General features: G+C 38.1%; 1 protein-coding gene across 1 annotated transcript in view; it reads right to left on the bottom strand.

Annotated features, from left to right (window-relative positions):
* Positions 1–20,974, bottom strand: part of LOC148079158 (uncharacterized) — a 33,415-nt gene that overhangs the window by 6,607 nt on the left and 5,834 nt on the right. Inside the window, exons 7-34 of the mRNA XM_087790615.1 lie at positions 20,614–20,732; positions 20,414–20,549; positions 19,481–19,563; positions 18,407–18,526; positions 18,190–18,291; positions 17,963–18,121; positions 17,808–17,890; positions 15,874–16,018; positions 15,756–15,800; positions 15,523–15,690; positions 15,336–15,455; positions 14,273–14,383; positions 14,126–14,158; positions 13,926–14,060; positions 11,842–11,988; positions 11,646–11,780; positions 10,348–10,505; positions 10,134–10,278; positions 10,012–10,066; positions 9,879–9,945; positions 8,442–8,575; positions 8,335–8,378; positions 8,066–8,239; positions 5,755–5,909; positions 5,588–5,701; positions 3,927–4,042; positions 1,463–1,614; positions 1,194–1,399 (exon numbers count right to left, since the gene is read on the bottom strand). Of these exons, the coding sequence (XP_087646741.1) occupies positions 1,194–1,399; positions 1,463–1,614; positions 3,927–4,042; positions 5,588–5,701; positions 5,755–5,909; positions 8,066–8,239; positions 8,335–8,378; positions 8,442–8,575; positions 9,879–9,945; positions 10,012–10,066; positions 10,134–10,278; positions 10,348–10,505; positions 11,646–11,780; positions 11,842–11,988; positions 13,926–14,060; positions 14,126–14,158; positions 14,273–14,383; positions 15,336–15,455; positions 15,523–15,690; positions 15,756–15,800; positions 15,874–16,018; positions 17,808–17,890; positions 17,963–18,121; positions 18,190–18,291; positions 18,407–18,526; positions 19,481–19,563; positions 20,414–20,549; positions 20,614–20,732 (3,361 nt within the window). The remainder of the gene's footprint in view (positions 1–1,193; positions 1,400–1,462; positions 1,615–3,926; positions 4,043–5,587; positions 5,702–5,754; positions 5,910–8,065; positions 8,240–8,334; positions 8,379–8,441; positions 8,576–9,878; positions 9,946–10,011; positions 10,067–10,133; positions 10,279–10,347; positions 10,506–11,645; positions 11,781–11,841; positions 11,989–13,925; positions 14,061–14,125; positions 14,159–14,272; positions 14,384–15,335; positions 15,456–15,522; positions 15,691–15,755; positions 15,801–15,873; positions 16,019–17,807; positions 17,891–17,962; positions 18,122–18,189; positions 18,292–18,406; positions 18,527–19,480; positions 19,564–20,413; positions 20,550–20,613; positions 20,733–20,974) is intronic.

Here is a 20,974-nt window from a genome sequence, read left to right on the forward strand (position 1 = left end):
ATCTAAGGTTCGCCACGACGACACCAACACACATCAGCTTTAAAAGCAGCTCGAGTCACTGTATCCTCTCGTCCTCAGTCATCGCCGGGAGAACGTAATGACTGCTGCCGTCTAGTGGCCAGAAGTGTAAGTGCAACACAAAAACAAAAACTACTACTAAGCTATGCCACGTAATAGTACTAAGCTATGCAAAGTAATACTACTAAACTATGCCAAGTAATACTTCTTAACTATGCCAAGTAATACTTCTAAGCTATGCCAAATAATAGTACTAAGCTATGCCAAGTAATAGTACTAAGCTATGAAAAGTAATACTACTAAACTATGCCAAGCTATACTACTAAGCTATGCCAAGTAATACTACTTAACTATGCCAAGTAATACTTCTTAAGCTATGCCAAGTAATACTACTAAGCTAAGCCAAATAATAGTACTAAGCTATGCCAAGTAATAGTACTAAGCTATGAAAAGTAATACTACTAAACTATGCCAAGTTATACTACTAAGCTATGCCAAGTAATACTACTTAACTATGCCAAGTAATACTTCTTAAACTATGCCAAGTAATACTACTAAGCTAAGCCAAATAATAGTACTAAGCTATGCCAAGTAATAGTACTAAGCTATGCAAAGTTATACTACTAAGCTATGCCAAGTAATACTACTTAACTATGCCAAGTAATACTTCTAAGCTATGCCAAGTAATACTACTAAGCTATGCCAATTAATACTACGAAGCTATGCAAAGTAATACTACTAAGCAATGCCAAGTAATACTACGAAGCTATGCCAAGTAATACTACGAAGCTATGCCAAGTAATACTATGAAGCTATGTCCAAACATCAGCTTTAAAAGCTGCTGGAGTCACCGTATCCTCTGGTCCTCAGCAGACACGACATGAAAGGACATGATGAGCACTACCATCCAGTGGGCCAGGAGGTTTAATTGCAACACAAAAATGAACAAAGGTCGTGGATATTTTCATGTTAATTGTAAATTTAAAAATTAATTTATTTGATTGACACTTAGTTTTTAAACAACATTAATTGAAATATAAACCATAAAGTAAATGTGATAAAAATAACATGATTTGAATGTCAAAGTAAATAACGAGTTGAAGTCGGAGCCTCAACACAAGTCCATGTGGGACAGAACCAGGATGAGAACCATGGTTCTAGATGTTTCTTCTCACCCTGTAGCAGTTCCTGAAGTGCGGCTTGGAGGTCCAGGCGTTGGCGCAGCCCTGGGCCGGAGGCGGCGTGGGCGCCTTGGTGGGCGGACTGATGTCGGGTCGGCGTCGCTCGCACACGAAGGCGAACTTCTCCGAGCACTGCTTGTCGTCCCAGAAGCCTCCCACCTGACCCGTCGTCATGGCGACGCACGTCCCGTCACCGTTATCTACGAAACGGAACCGAAAACGTTAGGACCCGGAACCCTCGTCCCTGCTGCTGGTCCACAGACCCGGCTGGTTCCTGTCCCAGTGGGTGAAGGTCAGCGGGGAACCGTCCGCCCAGAGGTAGTCCACGCCGCCGCCGGTCCCGGCCGCCCTCAGGCCGATCCACCACAGACCCGTCTTCCCGGTCAGCGCCACCGTGAAGTGGGCCTGTTCGTAGCTGCGGACAAGGTGGAGTCACGGGGGAAGAACTGTGTCGCCATGACGACCAGCAAAACCACAGCTACAGAGATGAGTTCACTGGGAGGGAGGGAGTGTGGAAAGCCAACTCTTGGGAGGCGAGAGGATAGAGAGACCAGACGGCTGCTCTTAAGACTGGAACATGTTGGACTGTAATGTGTGGATATTTAAAAAAAATGAAATGAATGAAGTAAATACAAAAAATATATATATTATAAAATAATTAAGTGAAAATGTAAACAAGTAAATTAAGTACAAAAATAAATAATACAAATTTATAATACATACTAATTAAATCCAGTATTAATGATGAGAAAATCGGACAAAGGAATTTTTGAAACGTTACGTTCTGGTCGTTATAAATCTAACAATCTTTGATTTCAAGCTCCGTTCATTATTCGACCTGGTTTACACATAAAAGAGCATCGAAGAAAAATGTATAAAAATATGATAATATATTTCTAAAATCTTGTCGTGTAAAAACTGCAATTTATAAATCAGAATTTCATCTTAAAAACAGAAACATCATTTTGTGTTACTGTAGAAAATGAAAACTGCATTTTAAGGTTCTTTAATACTACGGTGTGAGCAGAGGAGGAAGTTTTAATGTTTTATTGAAATGTAGTTTTAAGCATTTAACCATTTTTGAATCATTGAATTCGATCATAACCTCCAACACAGATATGATTGAATTTATTTATAAATGACATAAAAATGTAACACTTAATGAAATAATAATAAATTAATAAACAACATTTCAATAAAATAATTTAAAGTTTCAAGTTAGAAACCATTACATTTTCTTATCGATCTGATATACTGACATAAATACAGTAAAAAATGTTCAAACTGAAAAATCAAACTAAAGTTATAATGCAGTAAAATATTTTTAAATGTAAAAAAGACAGAAAACCTTAAATAAACCCGGATGACATGAATATAAATGTAATTTAAAAGCAAGTTAAATTCAGCGAGTTCATCACAGTAGAGACAGTAGAGACAGTAAAGACAGAAGAGAAAGAAGAGACAGTAGAGACAGTAGAGACAGTAAAGACAGTAGAGACAGTGGAGACAGAAGAGAGGGTAGAGGCAGTAGAGACAGAAGAGACAGTAAAGACAGTAAAGACAGTAAAGACAGTAGAGACAGTAGAGACAGTAAAGACAGAAGAGAAAGAAGAGACAGTAAAGACAGTAGAGACAGTAGAGACAGTAGAGACAGAAGAGAGGGTAGAGGCAGTAGAGACAGAAGAGACAGTAAAGACAGTAAAGACAGTAAAGACAGTAGAGAGGGTAGAGACAGTAGAGACATTAGAGACAGAAGAGACAGTAGAGACAGAAGAGAGGGTAGAGACAGTAAAGACAGTAAAGACAGTAGAGAGGGTAGAGACATTAGAGACAGTAGAGACAGAAGAGAGGGTAGAGACAGTAGAGACATTAGAGACAGAAGAGACAGTAGAGACAGAAGAGAGGGTAGAGACATTAGAGACAGAAGAGACAGTAGAGACAGAAGAGAGGGTAGAGGCAGTAGAGACAGAAGAGACAGTAAAGACAGTAAAGACAGTAGAGAGGGTAGAGACAGTAGAGACAGAAGAGACAGTAGAGACAGTAGAGACAGAAGAGAGGGTAGAGACAGTAAAGACAGTAAAGACAGTAGAGAGGGTAGAGACATTAGAGACATTAGAGACAGAAGAGACAGTAGAGACAGTAGAGACAGAGGAGAGGGTAGAGGCAGTAGAGACGGAAGAGACAGAGGAGAGGGTAGAGACAGTAGAGACAGTAGAGACAGAGGAGAGGGTAGAGACAGTAGAGACAGTAGAGACAGAGGAGAGGGTAGAGGCAGTAGAGACAGAAGAGACAGTAAAGACAGTAAAGACAGTAGAGAGGGTAGAGACAGTAGAGACATTAGAGACAGAAGAGACAGTAGAGACAGTAGAGACAGAAGAGAGGGTAGAGGCAGTAGAGACAGAAGAGACAGTAAAGAAGGTAGAGACAGTAGAGAGGGTAGAGACATTAGAGACAGAAGAGACAGTAAAGACAGTAAAGACAGTAGAGAGGGTAGAGACAGTAGAGACATTAGAGACAGAAGAGACAGTAGAGACAGAAGAGAGGGTAGAGGCAGTAGAGACAGAAGAGACAGTAAAGACAGTAAAGACAGTAGAGAGGGTAGAGACATTAGAGACAGAAGAGACAGTAGAGACAGTATAGAGGGTAGAGACAATAGAGACGGTAGAGACAGTAGAGACAATAGAGAGGGTAGAGACAGTAGAGACAGTAGAGACAATAGAAACTCACACGTCTCCGATGTGCAGCAGGAATCCGTCCATCTCTTTGCAGAAGTCTTGAGCGTCTGACCAGCTCCGGGTCGTCTCTTCCATCCAGTAGCAGGAGTAACCGTAGGCATCCCAGCCCTGAACACACCAGTGGTTAGAGAAGGTATCACACCATCATCAGTCCAACAAAATGAATATTTAGAACCGTCTCCAACTGGAAGATGAGTCTCTTTGTTCATACAAAACTCTGACCTGCTCTAGTAGAAGAACTCACATTTCTCCTTCAAACTCTTCACTGGCTGCCAGTTTCTTTCAGGATCATTTTAAAATTCTGGTTCTTACTTTCATATCTATTCATGGTCAGACCTTCCATCAGTGATCTGATCCAGACTTACACCCCACCTCGGGCTCTGAGGTCTGTGGATCAGAATCTACTGATGGTTCCTGAACTTCAGGACCAGAGGAGAGAAATCCTTCCAGACTGTTGCTCCTAAGCTTTGGAACCATCTCTGTGTTTGATGATCTACTGACTCCTTCAAGAAACATCTGTGTTTGATGATCTACTGAGTCCTTCAAGAAACATCAGTGTTTGATGATCTACTGACTCCTTCAAGAAACATCTGTGTTTGATGATCTACTGACTCCTTCAAGAAACATCTGTGTTTGATGATCTACTGACTCCTTCAAGAAACATCTGTGTTTGATGATCTACTGACTCCTTCAAGAAACATCTGTGATTGATGATCTACTGACTCCTTCAAGAAACATCAGTGTTTGATGATCTACTGACTCCTTCAAGAAACATCTGTGTTTGATGATCTACTGACTCCTTCAAGAAACATCTGTGTTTGATGATCTACTGACTCCTTCAAGAAACATCTGTGTTTGATGATCTACTGACTCCTTCAAGAAACATCTGTGATTGATGATCTACTGACTCCTTCAAGAAACATCTGTGTTTGATGATCTACTGACTCCTTCAAGAAACATCTGTGTTTGATGATCTACTGACTCCTTCAAGAAACATCTGTGTTTGATGATCTACTGACTCCTTCAAGAAACATCTGTGTTTGATGATCTACTGACTCCTTCAAGAAACATCTGTGTTTGATGATCTACTGACTCCTTCAAGAAACATCTGTGGTTGATGATCTACTGACTCCTTCAAGAAACATCTGTGGTTGATGATCTACTGACTCCTTCAAGAAACATCTCAAGACATTTTTGATTGTGCTTTTTCTTCACTTTCTTGTTGCTGCTGTGTTTGTCTTATATTTGTCTTTTTTTCACTTTAATTAAAAAACGACTTTAAAACCATTTTTTCAGTTCAATAAAAAATTAAAGATAAAAAGTATTTTTCTTGTATTATTAATGTACTTTTTGGGGATTAAACATTAAGAAACATAAGTTCTGCCCAAACACAAAAACGATGATTTGAATAAAAGAAAAAAGATAAAGAAAAAATGTCCTTTGTTCTTAATTTAATTATTTTTTAATTGAGGCAACTTTTTTTTTTTGATTAAAGCTTCTTATATTTTTGACTAAAGCGCAAACAAATGTTCCTCAATATCTCCAGCATCTTCACTAGTCATTATTTGTATGTGGTCGGTCACATAAGATGATTGACAGGCCTTGAGTGTGTGTGTGTGTTACAGACACACACACCAGGACCGCGAGTCTCACCTGTGGACACCCGTAGACGGTGGGTCTGACCGAAGGCGGCGCGAAGTGTCCTCGCGGCATCTTGCAGATGTAGGTGTTGAGTTCGGTGCAGGACACGTCGTTCCAGCGTCCGGTCTGCAGCGACACCAGGGTGAGCTTCGCTTCCCGAACACCTGCGCGAGACTCACCTGGTGCAGCATCTCCACGCAGTCCTCGCTGAAGCCTTCGTGGTTGTTGGGCTCCCCGGGGGCCCAGTAGGTGAAGGTGACCAGGTGCTCGTCCGACCAGGTGTAGAAGCCCGAGACCACCAGGTCGTTGAGGCCGGTCCAGACGTCGCTGGAGGCTGAGAGACATGAAGATGTGGATCAGAGGTTTCATCTAGATCTTCATCGTTCATGAAGCATTATCTTCAGAGTCCACTAGATGGCGTCTCTGCACTGTTTCATGAAACTTCATCGACACATCACTACCATCTAGTGCACTCTGAAGATAATGACACTGTTTCTTGAAGCTTCATCAACACATCACTACCATCTAGTGGACTCTGAAGATAATGACACTGTTTCTTGAAGCTTCATCAACACATCACTACCATCTAGTGCACTCTGAAGATAATGACACTGTTTCTTGAAGCTTCATCAACACATCACTACCATCTAGTCGACTCTGAAGATAATGACACTGTTTCGTGAAGCTTCATCAACACATCACTACCATCTAGTGGACTCTGAAGATAATGACACTGTTTCATGAAGCTTCATCAACACATCACTACCATCTAGTGGACTCTGAAGATAATGACACTGTTTCGTGAAGCTTCATCAACACATCACTACCATCTAGTGGACTCTGAAGATAATGACACTGTTTCATGAAGCTTCATCAACACATCACTACCATCTAGTGGACTCTGAAGATAATGACACTGTTTCATGAAGCTTCATCAACACATCACTACCATCTAGTGGACTCTGAAGATAATGACACTGTTTCATGAAGCTTCATTAACACATCACTACCATCTAGTGGACTCTGAAGATAATGACACTGTTTCATGAAGCTTCATCAACACATCACTACCATCTAGTGGACTCTGAAGATAATGACACTCTTTCATGAAGCTTCATTAACACATCACTACCATCTAGTGGACTCTGAAGATAATGACACTGTTTCATGAAGCTTCATCGACACATCACTACCATCTAGTGGACTCTGAAGATAATGACACTCTTTCATGAAGCTTCATTAACACATCACTACCATCTAGTGGACTCTGAAGATAATGACACTGTTTCATGAAGCTTCATCGACACATCACTACCATCTAGTGGACTCTGAAGATAATGACACTCTTTCATGAAGCTTCATTAACACATCACTACCATCTAGTGGACTCTGAAGATAATGACACTCTTTCATGAAGCTTCATTAACACATCACTACCATCTAGTGGACTCTGAAGATAATGACACTGTTTCATGAAGCTTCATCGACACATCACTACCATCTAGTGGACTCTGAAGATAATGACACTCTTTCATGAAGCTTCATTAACACATCACTACCATCTAGTGGACTCTGAAGATAATGACACTCTTTCATGAAGCTTCATTAACACATCACTACCATCTAGTGGACTCTGAAGATAATGACACTGTTTCATGAAGCTTCATCGACACATCACTACCATCTAGTGGACTCTGAAGATAATGACACTCTTTCATGAAGCTTCATTAACACATCACTACCATCTAGTGGACTCTGAAGATAATGACACTCTTTCATGAAGCTTCATTAACACATCACTACCATCTAGTGGACTACTTGTAACTACTTTCAATAAAAAATATATTTTATATTTTCAATCAAACAAGTTTAGGTTTAGGGTAAAAAATGCAAAACAAAAACATTTTCAATTTAAAAAAAAAGTTACTGAATGCAAAGAATTATTGTTGATTTGAAAAAAACTGTTTTGCTACATTTTTTTTCTCCAAACTGAATAATATTTAATTGTGTTTGGGTGTATTTTGGGGAATATCAATTCAGTTATTCAATCCTAACCTGTTGCTCCTTTAAAAATACTTACATTTTCAAATGTTTAGCTTTTCTGACTGAAGTGAAAACAAGTTTTAAAGTTCTTTTTTTGACTGAAGCAAAAAAAAAAGAAAAAGTTGTTTGTCGTTTCTTAATTAAACTGAAAGGAGACTTGAGGCTGTTTTTTGGAATTGAAGTGAAAAAAAGTTTTGAAGTTGTTTTTTATTTATTAAAGTAAACAAAACTTTTGTTTTTTATTGAACTGAAAAAATAAGTGATTTCCTGGATGAAGGTTGTTGTTTTTAATGTAAACACTCTCTGTAACTTACTAACTTACGTACTCTGTTGAAGTTAAAAGTACGTTTTGAAGTTGTTTCTTTTGTTAAAAAGGAAAAAAACCTTTTAAACCTATAATCGTGCAGTTATTCCGGAGGAAACACAGGTGAAGTTGGAGTCTCTCACCCAAGTACAAGTAGCTCTCCAGCCAGTTCTGCTCGGCCATGGAGCGAATGGAGGTGAGTTCTGCTCCGAGGGCCCGGCAGCTCGCCCGGGCCTCGTGCCACGTCTGCTTCTCCTGGAAGGGTTTGTAGCAGAACTCGCCGAACTCGTACCAGTCCGGACCAGGACACCTGAGCTCTGGTGGAACATTTGAATAGTTTCGATTTTTCCCCTTTGTTTGCACATAAAGATGTGATACTTTAAATCAGTTCAAATGTACTTCCATGTCTCACCTCCGTCAGCAAACGTGTACGACACCGAGTAGGATCCGTCGTATCTGCAGAAAGGAATGTTGGTCGGAGCAGCTAATGGGTACGTTAAAAAAAAAAAAGAACCCTACTGTCTGGACGTGATGCCGTTCCTGGTGGAGCCGGCGTAGAAGTCCTGACCCGGCTCCTTCAGCAGAGTGCAGTCTCCTCCGTTCTCGTTCAGGATGACTCCGGCGTGGAGGGCGGACGCACAGATGTTGGAGTCCTGGTGACGCACAACATCCACACAATGAACACAATCTGTATTGACATTTGTTTGAATTATCAATATTTATTTATTTAAATTTCATTTAAGGTCTCATTCCTCTCAACAACCCTCTCAGTAACGGTGACCTGGACAGCTCCCTTTATGCTTTGCCGCCCAGCCAACCAATCACAGCTGTTGATCAGGATATAGACATAGAATTCTAATACAGTATTGTAGCGACAAATCAGCCGTCAGTAAATAGATCAGTGTGCAGAAAGGCATCATGGGAGTTCACCGTTCGGTATTTAGTGTATCCAACTAAGTTTGGTGGTTTTGTTGAAGTTTATTTGGTGTTAAAATAAATCATCCAATTGATCAAAAACAATTAAGATTTGTCTTTGATGTTCCAGACTGCAGTTTTATATAATATATTTAAATACATAGAGCAGTGTCTATTTAAACATGTGTATTGGCAAGAATCTGGTGATCGGATACATATCACAATACAGTATATAGTGATAGTGTAGTAACAAGTATATATGTGTAGTATTGTCCAGTACTTGACTCTGGTGTTGTGATAGTGTAGTAACAAGTATATATGTGTAGAATTGTTGAGTACTTGACTCTGGTGTTGTGATAGTGTAGTAACAAGTATATACTGTATGTGTAGTATTGTCCAGTACTTGACTCTGGTGTTGTGATAGTGTAGTAACAAGTATATATGTGTAGTATTGTCCAGTACTTGACTCTGGTGTTGTGATAATGTAGTAACAAGTATATATGTGTAGTATTGTCGCGTACTTGACTCTGGTGTTGTGATACTGTAGTAACAAGTATATATGTGTAGTATTGTCCAGTACTTGACTCTGGTGTTGTGATAGTGTAGTAACAAGTATATATGTGTAGTATTGTCCAGTACTTGACTCTGGTGTTGTAGTATTTACAGACCACATGACTCTTGACGAAGTCGGAACTTCTTTCGTTTGTTTTCAAACCAAAATATGTCCAAAAATCAGCTTTTAAAGCTGCTGGAGTCACTGTATCCTCTCGTCCTCAGTAATCTGTCCTTTAGCTGCGGAGGACTTAATGACTTCTGAGGTTTAATTGCAACACATTAAAAAAAACGAAGCAAATCTTTGCATGTCAATAATACATTTTAAAAATGTGTTGATTTTATACACATTCTATTGAATTATATTATAAACAATAAACATATGATATAAAAATATTTGAAAGGGAAAACATAAATACATTAAAACAAATTAAAAGATTGTTGATATTTAAGTGTATGATTCTCTGTCGACAGCTGAACCTCACGTACCCCTCGATACACGTCGGTTCCGAACACAGAGTAGGCCTGGTTGGCACATCGGGCCGGACAGTGGACTCTGTGCAAACAAAAGGTTCTGAGACTTTGGAAAAAAAAGATTGAAAAGTGAGACGTTGAAACTGACGTGATCCGGTCGGTGTCGAAGTTCAAGTTGGGTCTGTGGCCACACGTGACGGCGTCTGCGGGTCAGAACACGTGTTGACATTTAAACGGTTCCTCCCGGATCAGAACCTCTGGTCCACTCACAGCCCGGAGAACATCCCAGGACCTCGAGGCGCAGCCCGCCCTGACCGTTGACCTCCAGAGGGAAGATGCGGACGTGCTGCGCCGACACTGGGGTTCCCAGCAGCTGCGTCTCCGGAGTGTTCCGGTCCACCGAGCCTGGGAAGAACTGGGCCGACACACGTTCTGGTGAGACTCGTTTAAGGGTTTTTTTTTGGGACCAGAACCACGAGCTCACCGTCCCGTCAGCCGTGTAGTCGGTCCACGTGTGTCCGTCGATGCTGTGCTGGAGCTTGAACTTGGTGACCCAGTTGTCCACCTGAGGGCAGCCCTGGACCACCAGCCCGGTCACCTTCCTGTTCTCGCCCAAGTCCACCTGGATCCAGCTGGACGTGGCTGCAGGAGAGACATATCATTTTATAATGTTGACATTTCTTTATTGAAACTATGTATTTTTATGAACAAGTAAATTCAATAATATTTATATTGACAGGTTGAATTTGTTTTTATTGAATATTTTATTTAGTTATGAAAACGTTTTGCTTTTATTGAATATTTTATTAATTTAAAAAATGTTTTATTTGTTTTTATTGAATTATTTTATTTATATATGAAAATGTTTTATTGTTTTTTATTGAATATTTTAATTATATATGAAAATGTTTTATTTGTTTTTATTGAATATTTTCTTTATTTATGAAAATGTTTTTTTTTTTTTAATTATTTTATTTATATATGGAAATGTTTTATTTGTTTTTATTGAATATTTTCTTTATTTATAAAAATGTTTTATTTGTTTTTATTGAATATTTTCTTTATTTATAAAAATGTTTTATTTGTTTTTATTGTTTTATTTTATTTATATATAAAAATGTTTCATTTGTTTTTATTGAACATTTTATTTATATATGAAAATGATTTATTTGTTTTTATTTACTATTTTATTTATAAAAATATTTTATTTGTTTTTATTTAATTATTTTACTTATATATGAAAATGTTTTATTTGTTTTTATTGAATATTTCATTTATATATTAAAATGTTTTAATTTTTTTTATTAAATATTTTTATTCATTTATGAAAATGTTTTATTTGTTTTAATTGAATATTTTATTTATATATAAAAATGTAGTTTTTGTTGTTATTTAATTATTGAATTCAATAATTTCTATATTTTAAAGTCAGAATATTTTTCATATATTTGTATTCTTAATTTTTTTCAACAATTTAATTTAAAAAATAATATTTTCTAAAATATATACATATTTTTACACGTATAGTTTGACTTTTTTTTTTCTCTTCGCTTTTAATTCTTTGATGTTTAACTTTCTAAAATAATTGTTCTACATGTAACAATATTTTAAAATATTTTAAGTTAATTATCCAATAAAAACAAACGTAGCCTTTAAATACGATAAATATTAAATGAAATAATAATTTTAAATAAATGTTTTAAAAAAACAACATGTTTGATTGAAGGTTCAATATTCTGTCACTGATCCCCGTCATCCTAGTCCAGGATCAGAGACACAGACCTGGTCCAGACGAGATCCAGCAGGAGTTTCCATTCAGACGAGCTTTGCTGGCAGAGTTCTGTCCGCTGGACGAAGACGCCGAGAACTGAGCGTCGGAGACGTTTCGATCCTCCAGGCCGAGCCCGTGGAGACACACTAGGATCAGAGCCGAGGGTCAGTTGAAGACCTGGTCCGGTGAGAGTCGTGGTCTCGTCACCCTTCTGTTCGCAGCTGTAGACCACCTCCATGTACTTGGAGACGGTGGGACACGGGTCTTCCTTCATGTCGGCGTAGACGAAACAGAAGGGACGGTTGTCGCAGCCTTTCCTGACCACGGGGAGGACGCCGTCCACCGTGCAGCTTCCTGCGGGGACAACAGTCAACGTAACCACTTCCTGTTGTTCATCAAACCTTTTCAACATCAAAAGCTCAAGTTTGTGCAAAACATTTTTGAAGATAAACCATTATTTTCTTCTAAAATATAAGCAATTCTTTCACCTTATTTTCATTATTAAAACTAATCCCTTGAATCTTATGTTTTTCCAAAATAAAAAAATGCATTTTATTAAATTACTATTAAAGTCTGTCTCTCAGTTTCACCTGCTAACATGTAAAGCTGAGGCTTTCTGGCCCTTACAAAGACTCTGTTTTTGAAGCGAGTCATTAGACATAACTACTTTGTACTACTGAACGATATATATATATATTTTTTTTTTATAGAACTATGTTAATTTTATTTAAATTTCATCATTGTTTGACTTAATCTTTTCTGTAAACTGCTGCGACGACTCATATGAAGTTGTATCTTATCTTATCTTATCTTAGTCAAGACGTGATTTATTTTCTCTTTTTGGTGATAAAATACAAACTGTTACTATTAACACATGTTTCATATCATATGTTTTCATTATTATTATTATTCCAAACACAACGTTGCTTCAATCAAAAAAAAAAGTAGCTTTGTTAAAAAAAAAAAAAAAAAAAAAATGTTGTTAAATCAAACACTTTTATTTGAATTAAATCATTGTTCTGTGTGTTTGGCTCTGTTACAGTTATGTTTGTATCTTAGTGGCTTCATTTCTTTCTATTGTAGTTAGTGAAAAAGCACTTATTTTTAAAATATATATATTTTTATTGTATTTTTTTCCCGAGATTGAATAATAAAGACACACGTCAACCTTCATGCTGGAGTTGCTATAACTAAGCTAGTCGCTGTTTCATGAAGCTTCATCAACACATCACTACCATCTAGTGGACTCTGAAGATAATGACACTGTTTCATGAAGCTTCATCAACACATCACTACCATCTAGTGGACTCTGAAGATAATGACACTGTTTCATGAAGCTTCATCAACACATCACTACCATCTAGTGGACTCTGAAGATAACGACACTGTTTCATGAAGCTTCATCAACACATCACTACCATCTAGTGGACTCTGAAGATAACGACACTGTTTCATGAAGCTTCATCAACACATCACTACCATCTAGTGGACTCTGAAGATAATGACACTCTTTCATGAAGCTTCATCAACACATCACTACCATCTAGTGGACTCTGAAGATAATGACACTGTTTCATGAAGCTTCATCAACACATCACTACCATCTAGTGGACTCTGAAGATAATGACACTGTTTCATGAAGCTTCATCAACACATCACTACCATCTAGTGGACTCTGAAGATAATGACACTGTTTCATGAAGCTTCATCAACACATCACTACCATCTAGTGGACTCTGAAGATAATGACACTGTTTCATGAAGCTTCATCAACACATCACTACCATCTAGTGGACTCTGAAGGTAATGACACTGTTTCATGAAGCTTCATCAACACATCACTACCATCTAGTGGACTCTGAAGATAATGACACTGTTTCATGAAGCTTCATCAACACATCACTACCATCTAGTGGACTCTGAAGGTAATGACACTGTTTCATGAAGCTTCATCAACACATCACTACCATCTAGTGGACTCTGAAGATAATGACACTGTTTCATGAAGCTTCATCAACACATCACTACCATCTAGTGGACTCTGAAGGTAATGACACTGTTTCATGAAGCTTCATCAACACATCACTAGTGCTAGCTGCCTTCATTCTGAGCTTCTATTGACTATCTCGTAACACTGTGTTATGTTACGACGATTGGAATCTAACTTCAGTAAATCTCAAATTAAATAACCAAACTATCATCTAAAATATCAAACTAAGGACATTTTCAAGACAGAAAACATTAAAATAAATACATCACCCTCCAAAAAAACGCGAAGTAAAAAAACTCACCGTGTGCACTGTCAGAGGTCGGACAGAGGGTGTCGCTCTTCCGCCCGTAGAACGCCGACTGCACGTTGATGACGCTCTCCAGGGGGCAGTGGAGGACGGCGGACGAGAACTGGCACACCTGCACCGTCATGAAACCTGCAGCAGGACCGAGAAGACGCTCAGACCGAACCTCGATCCAAGAGTTTGACGTGTTTTCTCACCGTCGTGAGGCGGCGGAGGCTCCGGAGTCCTTCCTGCGGAGAGAGACTGACTTGAGACGGAGACTCTCGACGGGGTCGCTCGACGACCTCACCACGACCCCACCACGACCTCACCACGACCCCACCACGACCCCACCACGACCTCACCTCTCCTCTTGCAGATGTAGCCGCGCTTGTACTCGCAGTTGTCGTCGTTCCAGTAGCCGTTGTTGATGAGGATCGACAGACAGTCTTCGCCGTAGTAGTCGTCAGGGTTTCCTGCGAGAACATGGAGCTCATGAGCAGAAGATCGTCATCGTGGAAGTAGATCGTGTCGGAAGGATGAAGGATTGAATCCAACATTTTCAAATTATTGTATTGAAATTTTGTTTTTATTTAAGAATTCAATAGTTGAATAAACTATTTTATTCAATAATTACTTAAATTGAAAAGATTGATTTTGAAAGATTGATTTTTTATTTTTTTTATTAATAAATTAAACATTTAAACAACAAAACAATTGTTTTAATTGATCCATTTTCTTTTTCAAATTGAGTTTGTTTATATTTTTGGAATTATTGGAATTAGAATATTTAACTATATGTGTAAAAAAACTATTTATTATAAGAAATGTTCAATTTTTAAAATGTTATATTATAAAAAATAAAATAAAATAATTTAATTATAAATATATGATATATATTATATCTTTTTATCAACCTTTCAATAAAGCAATTATTGAATTAAATTATTTTAAAAAACAATGAAATGCTTAATTCCTGATTGGCTGAGAGTTTGATGAAGTATCTCGGTGATCTGTTGGTCATGTCTGGCGACTCTATTACACCAACATGTTTATATTGAATTTAAAAAAATACAAATTAAAAAAAAAAAAAGGTTATAGAAAACATATTTTTGAATAATTGGAATTACAATATGAAAAGATATGTTTAAAATAACATTAATTTTATTACTCAATTATTTAAAAATATTTTTTATTGAATTTTAAATACTACCAATTAAAAAAAAAGATTAAAAGATATTAGTTTTGAAATATTCTAATTGGAAAAAAATATATATTTTTAAATTTAATTATGAAATTAAGAAGAAGTAAAAAAGATTTTTAATATACAGATTATTGAATTCAATTATTCAAAATGTCAATAAAACAATAGTTTGAACATTTAAAACATTCAAGATTCTGATGATATTCTTCCATAGAAGTCCAGACCTGTGTTCCAGCGGATGTATCTGAAGGGGGATCCGTCGCTCCACTCCCAGCCGCCCTCGCTGATGGAGTCGTGGCCGCCCATCCACATGGAGATCCCTACTGGACTCTGCTGGACCATTCCTGAGGAAGACACACCTTGTCATGAGCAGCTGTCAATCATGGCTTCTGTCATTGTGATTGGTCGAACCGTGGACGAAGGCCTGCTCGAAGGGGTCCGTGATGCTGACCAGGTCCCCGCCCTGGTTGACGCAGTCGGCCCGGGCCTCGGCCCAGGTCCTCATGGACTCATAGTTGAACAGGTAGCAGAAGTCGTTGAACGGGTCGGCCGCCCACGACCCACACTTGTCGTTCCACCCTGCGGCGAGAAAGATCCCGGATCAGAACATCTGGAGAGTCTTAAACCGCGGCCGCGAGGCTGACCTGGCCCAGATGTGGGGGGTTGAGGAGGAGGTCCAGAACCTCTGACTGTGCGGGACACAGACGTTGGATCAACGATGAAGAACTTTCAGCAGGTGAGGATGAAAACAAATAAAAGAACCTTTTTTGCAGATGTAGTCTTTGGTGGAGGTGCAGAAGTCGTCGTTGAGTTTCCCTGCTTGCTCGTGGTTCATGCCTCGGAGGTTGACACAGTCCTCCTTGTTCTGCCAGTTGTCCGGCTGCTGGGGAGCCCATGGCAGGAGGTCCTGGAAGAGTTTGAGGTCTTCAGACTCGTGATCAGAGTTAAAAAAAATAAGACTAGCAGTGAGGATGATCCACAATGTTTCGAAGCACTTTTCATTGATCGAAGCAAGAATAAGAAAAAGAGAGCTAGCTTTTAAATTGGAATTTATCGGCCAAATGATTTGATGAAAATCAAAGTGATGCAAGTTTCGTAGAAAGGCGACAATTCAACGACAAGGTGTCACTGAAATTAAAGACGATGCTTCATGAAGCTTCATGTTAAATTTTTTGTTCAGAGGTTTTTGCTGTTGGCGATGAAGGTAACACGCACGGTTTCATTAAATGCTAACACGTATAAAACAAGGAGTCACTGAATATCCGGATGATGCTTCATGAAGCTTCATGAAGCATCGACATCAATTTAAGTTTAAGTTTTAGATCTGAAGTTGGCTTTAAAGTGATGCAAGTTTGTATTGAAATTAAACAATGACAAAAGGAGAAGTCATTGAAAAAGAGGACGAAGCTTCATGAAGCTTCATGAAGCCAAAATATAAAGTGTTTCTAGTGGGCAGAGCTTAAGATCATTTTTGGAAATATTTCAATAAAAAGAGAGTTTTGTACAAAAAGACACTGATGATACAATAGAACACGCACGTACACACTTAAGTTCAGCTTTAAGTTGATACAAGGTTTCATTAAAAGACAACAAATACAGAGCTACTGAAAATAAACATGATGCCTTTTGAAGCTTCGTTCTCAATTTCAGAATTTGGTGCTATTGGCTTTAAAGTGATGGACATTATACAACAATGAGTTACTGATAAAGTATAAAAGGAGTTACTGAAAAACGGGACCATGTCTCCTGAAGCTTCGTGAAGCATCGTCATCAGTTAAGCGGTTAAGAACCTAGTGCCGTTGACTTTAAAGTGACAGGAGCTTTAAAAAAAAAATCTAACAGTTACACAAGGAGTCACTGAAAATGAGAACAAAGCTTTATGAAGCTTCATGAAGCATCGTCATCAGTTAAGATGTTAGGAACCTAGTGCTGTTGGCTTTAAAGTGACAGGGGCTTTCAAAATAATTCCAACAGTTAAGTTAAAAAATCCAACAAATACACAAGTAAGTAAGTAAGTAAGTAAGTGAGTCACTGAAAATGAGAACAGAGCTTTATGAAGCTTCATGAAGCATCATCATCATTTCAAGGATTCAGAAGGTGGTAGTTTTGGCATTAAAGTGAACAAGGTTTCATTAAAAGCCAAGTATTACACAAAAGGGAGTAAATGAACAAAGGACAATGTTTCATGGAGCTTCATGAAGCATCGTCCTCAACATCAGAGTTTAGAAGTTTTAAAGTGATGCAGGGTCTGATTAAGAAGGCGAGGCTTCATGAAGCTTCATCAGAGTTTAGAAGCTTTAAAGTGATGCAGGGTCTGATTAAGAAGGCGAGGCTTCATGAAGCTTCATCAGAGTTTAGAAGCTTTAAAGTGATGCAGGGTCCGATTAAGAAGTCGAGGCTTCATGAAGCTTCATCAGAGTTTAGAAGCTTTAAAGTGATGCAGGGTCTGATTAAGAAGGCGAGGCTTCATGAAGCTTCATCAGAGTTGAGAAGCTTTAAAGTGATGCAGGGTCTGATTAAGAAGGCGAGGCTTCGTGAAGCTTCATCAGAGTTTAGAAGCTTTAAAGTGATGCAGGGTCTGATTAAGAAGGCGAGGCTTCATGAAGCTTCATCAGAGTTTAGAAGCTTTAAAGTGATGCAGGGTCTAATTAAGAAGGTGAAGCTTCATGAAGCTTCATCAGAACAGCGTCACTCACCGCAGCAGTTCCGTCCGTGTAGACCCACCGTCCTTCAACACTGATGTCGTTCAGTCCCACCCACGACTCCCCCGGCATGTGAGCTTCACCGAGGAACACGAGACATCATGACAACACTTGGACTAAACTCAACATTTTACTGATGTTGCTCCTACCGGTGATGAAGCTGAGCTCCTCCTGCGAGTGGAAGCTGACCAGGTGACCCTGCTGGGACACGCATCGGGCCTCGGCGTCCTGCCAGCTCTTCACGTTCTCCGTCTCGAAGTGGTAGCAGAAGTCTCCGAACAGCAGGTATCCGTTGTCACAGCTGTACCCTGAAACCACCGTCACCACCCACAAAAGTGAGGACGCTGAGATGATTATGGAAGGAGTCTGGACTGACCCGGGGCTGAGGTGGGTTTCGGGTTCTGCCCTCCGGTCATCTCGCAGACGTAGCCGTGACTCTTGAAGCAGTTGCTCGTTTCCCATTTGCCGTCATAGTTTCCTTTCGACGAAATAAAGAATCGATGATTTTTAACGAACCCGTTTATCCTTCAATTCTTCGCTTGAAAACAAGTTGAGAAACATCTTCACGATGTTCGTTTCACACGCGTGATCACCTGTGAAGATCTGGCCGCAGTCCCAGAGGTTCGGGGTGTTCTTGGGAAATCCGGCGCCGTAGTTGGAGAAGGTGACGTCGCTTTTGTCCGTCCACTTGAAGGTCCCGTCCTGGTCCTTATCTGGACGTCACATCGAGAACATACGCTTTTTAACTTTCATCCAAACAAAATCTTTTATTTTCATTTTCCCCGGAGCAGTGAGTGAACATGAGCCTCGAGTGGAACAATGTGAAGCAGTTTCAGTAGAAAAGATAGAGATTTTTCAAATAAAGCATTTTTACACAACGATGAGAAGAAAATATCATCCAATGTTGGCAAAAAAAACTCCAAATTTGTGTAAGAATTTAGTTTTTAAGTATTTATTTTCCAAAAATCAAAACATATTTAATTGTAAAAATGTCTTTACCATTGTTATTGTGAAATGTTATCTTTTAAACTTCCTTAAAACTCCTTTGAAAAAGGAAAAAATGTAGGTAAAACAATAAGAAATCTTTAAAAAACATACTTTAAGACTGAAAACTTCAATTCCAACATCAACGTTTAAACTTAAAATACATTTAACTTTATAATTGAACTAAGCTTTGTAAAAATAGGTTTTAATGAAACAATAAACGCTAAAATGTTATCGAAAAATGTGGTTATTTATGTATGAATGTATTTTTTAAATAATTACGTTGAAAAATGGTCTGTTAAGAAAAGATTACCAAAAATATTTTAACATGTGATTGATTGATTTTGCTACGCATAACTACAGCAAACATTCCATATATATATATATAGCATGTACAGTCTACACTGGAAACGCTTGCTCATTATTCTTGGAACTTCTGCCACAAACAATTTAAGTTAATAAAGATGAAGACGAAGACAACTGAGCTCCAGTCGCTACATTAAAATGAACAAACATTTGTGTCTATAACTCTAAAAAGAACAGATTACTCTGAAAATAATCCAACATTAGTCGACATGAGAAGAAAATGAGTGAAATTATTGAGATGAACCATCACTTCAACAGACAAATACGTTCAAGAGCCAGAAAAGAAAAGAAAAACATATTTTTAGAGATAAAAGTACCTGATAGTCCGATCCAGATGTCTGGAATATCAACCTGGTGGAAGTCGGGAAGTTTTCCGTTGATGAAGTACTGCTCCTCTTGACTGGAAAACACACTTTCATTCGTACCACATCTACAGAAGGGGCCTCAAACTCACACAAGGAGCCAAAACTCTTCGTCTTGGTCCGAAACAATTCTATATTTACCAAACTGTCTCTGACTGAGACGATTAAATAACCATGAAATATAATGTGTTATAATAATGTTTGGGGAATTCTCTGTGAAATTGTTAACATTCATAATCTTTGTTCTTTATCAAACTGTCCTCTTTATAGGAAATCACATGAACAGTCATTATTTTCATTTATTATATTATTATTATATTATTTATATTATAATTTATTTATTTTATTGAGTTTGACACATGGCATGGAAGTATATTTGTATTGAAACATTTTATTTTAAGTATTAAGTGAATTTTTTTAATTATTGAATTCTTTTTAAATCGAATATTTTCATAAATAACAATGTTTTACACATAGAGTTTGATGTTTACATTTGAATAATTGAAAAAAAAATGAAATTCCAAGTCCAATAGTTAAATGTTTAAATTATTATTATTATTATTATAAAAACGAGTACCGAGATATATATTCAACTTTCAGCCAACCATGGTTCACTATTACACCAGCATTTTTATATTGAGTTTAAAATATTATATCAACTATTGGAACTTGAATATCAATATATATATATATACAGTATTTATATATATAAAAATCTTAAATTATTATTTATTTTTCAATTCAACATTTTAATAAACAAATGATTTAATTCAATTATTTAAAAAAAACAGTTCAATAATTAAAAACAAAAGAAAACATTTCAATAAATCCAAAGTTTCAACACTATTCCACAGACAAACTTAAATGAAGCGAGCGTGAGAGTCTCACCTGTTGATGATCAGCAGGTGAGCGCCGATGTCGGAGCACCTGGTCGACGCCTCGTACCACGTGGTCAACATGTTGATGTTACTGATCATCCAGTAGCAGCTCCCAGAGAAGCTGAGCCAGCCTGGAGGACAGATGGCTGCGAGAGAGACACAGATCTGCTGCTCACACCGGTGTCGTTGCTCCACATGTTTAATGCTCACTGTTCAGAGGTCGCTTGCACATGTACGGACGCTCGTATCTGCACACGTGCGACTTCCACTTCCCGAACTCGTCCGACGCGTCTTTGATGATGGCGGCGCAAGAGCCGCTCTGAGGGTCTCTGGGCAGGAGATGAGGTCGAGGAGAGAGAAAATATTGTAATATTTGTTTCACGATTTATGTCATGTGTTCATTATCACTATAAAGTATAAAAAAACGTTGGCAAAATGATAAAAAGGCCATTTAATTTAAATATATTTTCACTTTTACTCTAGATTTATTTTGACGGACAAGAAACACTCTTTGTCAAAAGAGAAACATAAACAACTTTACTATGTTTAATCCTTTGGGTGTAAAAAAAAC

This window comes from Callionymus lyra, chromosome 5 (assembly GCF_982586985.1).
Source record: "Callionymus lyra chromosome 5, fCalLyr1.hap1.1, whole genome shotgun sequence".
In the NCBI taxonomy this organism is placed as follows: Eukaryota; Metazoa; Chordata; class Actinopteri; order Syngnathiformes; family Callionymidae; genus Callionymus; species Callionymus lyra.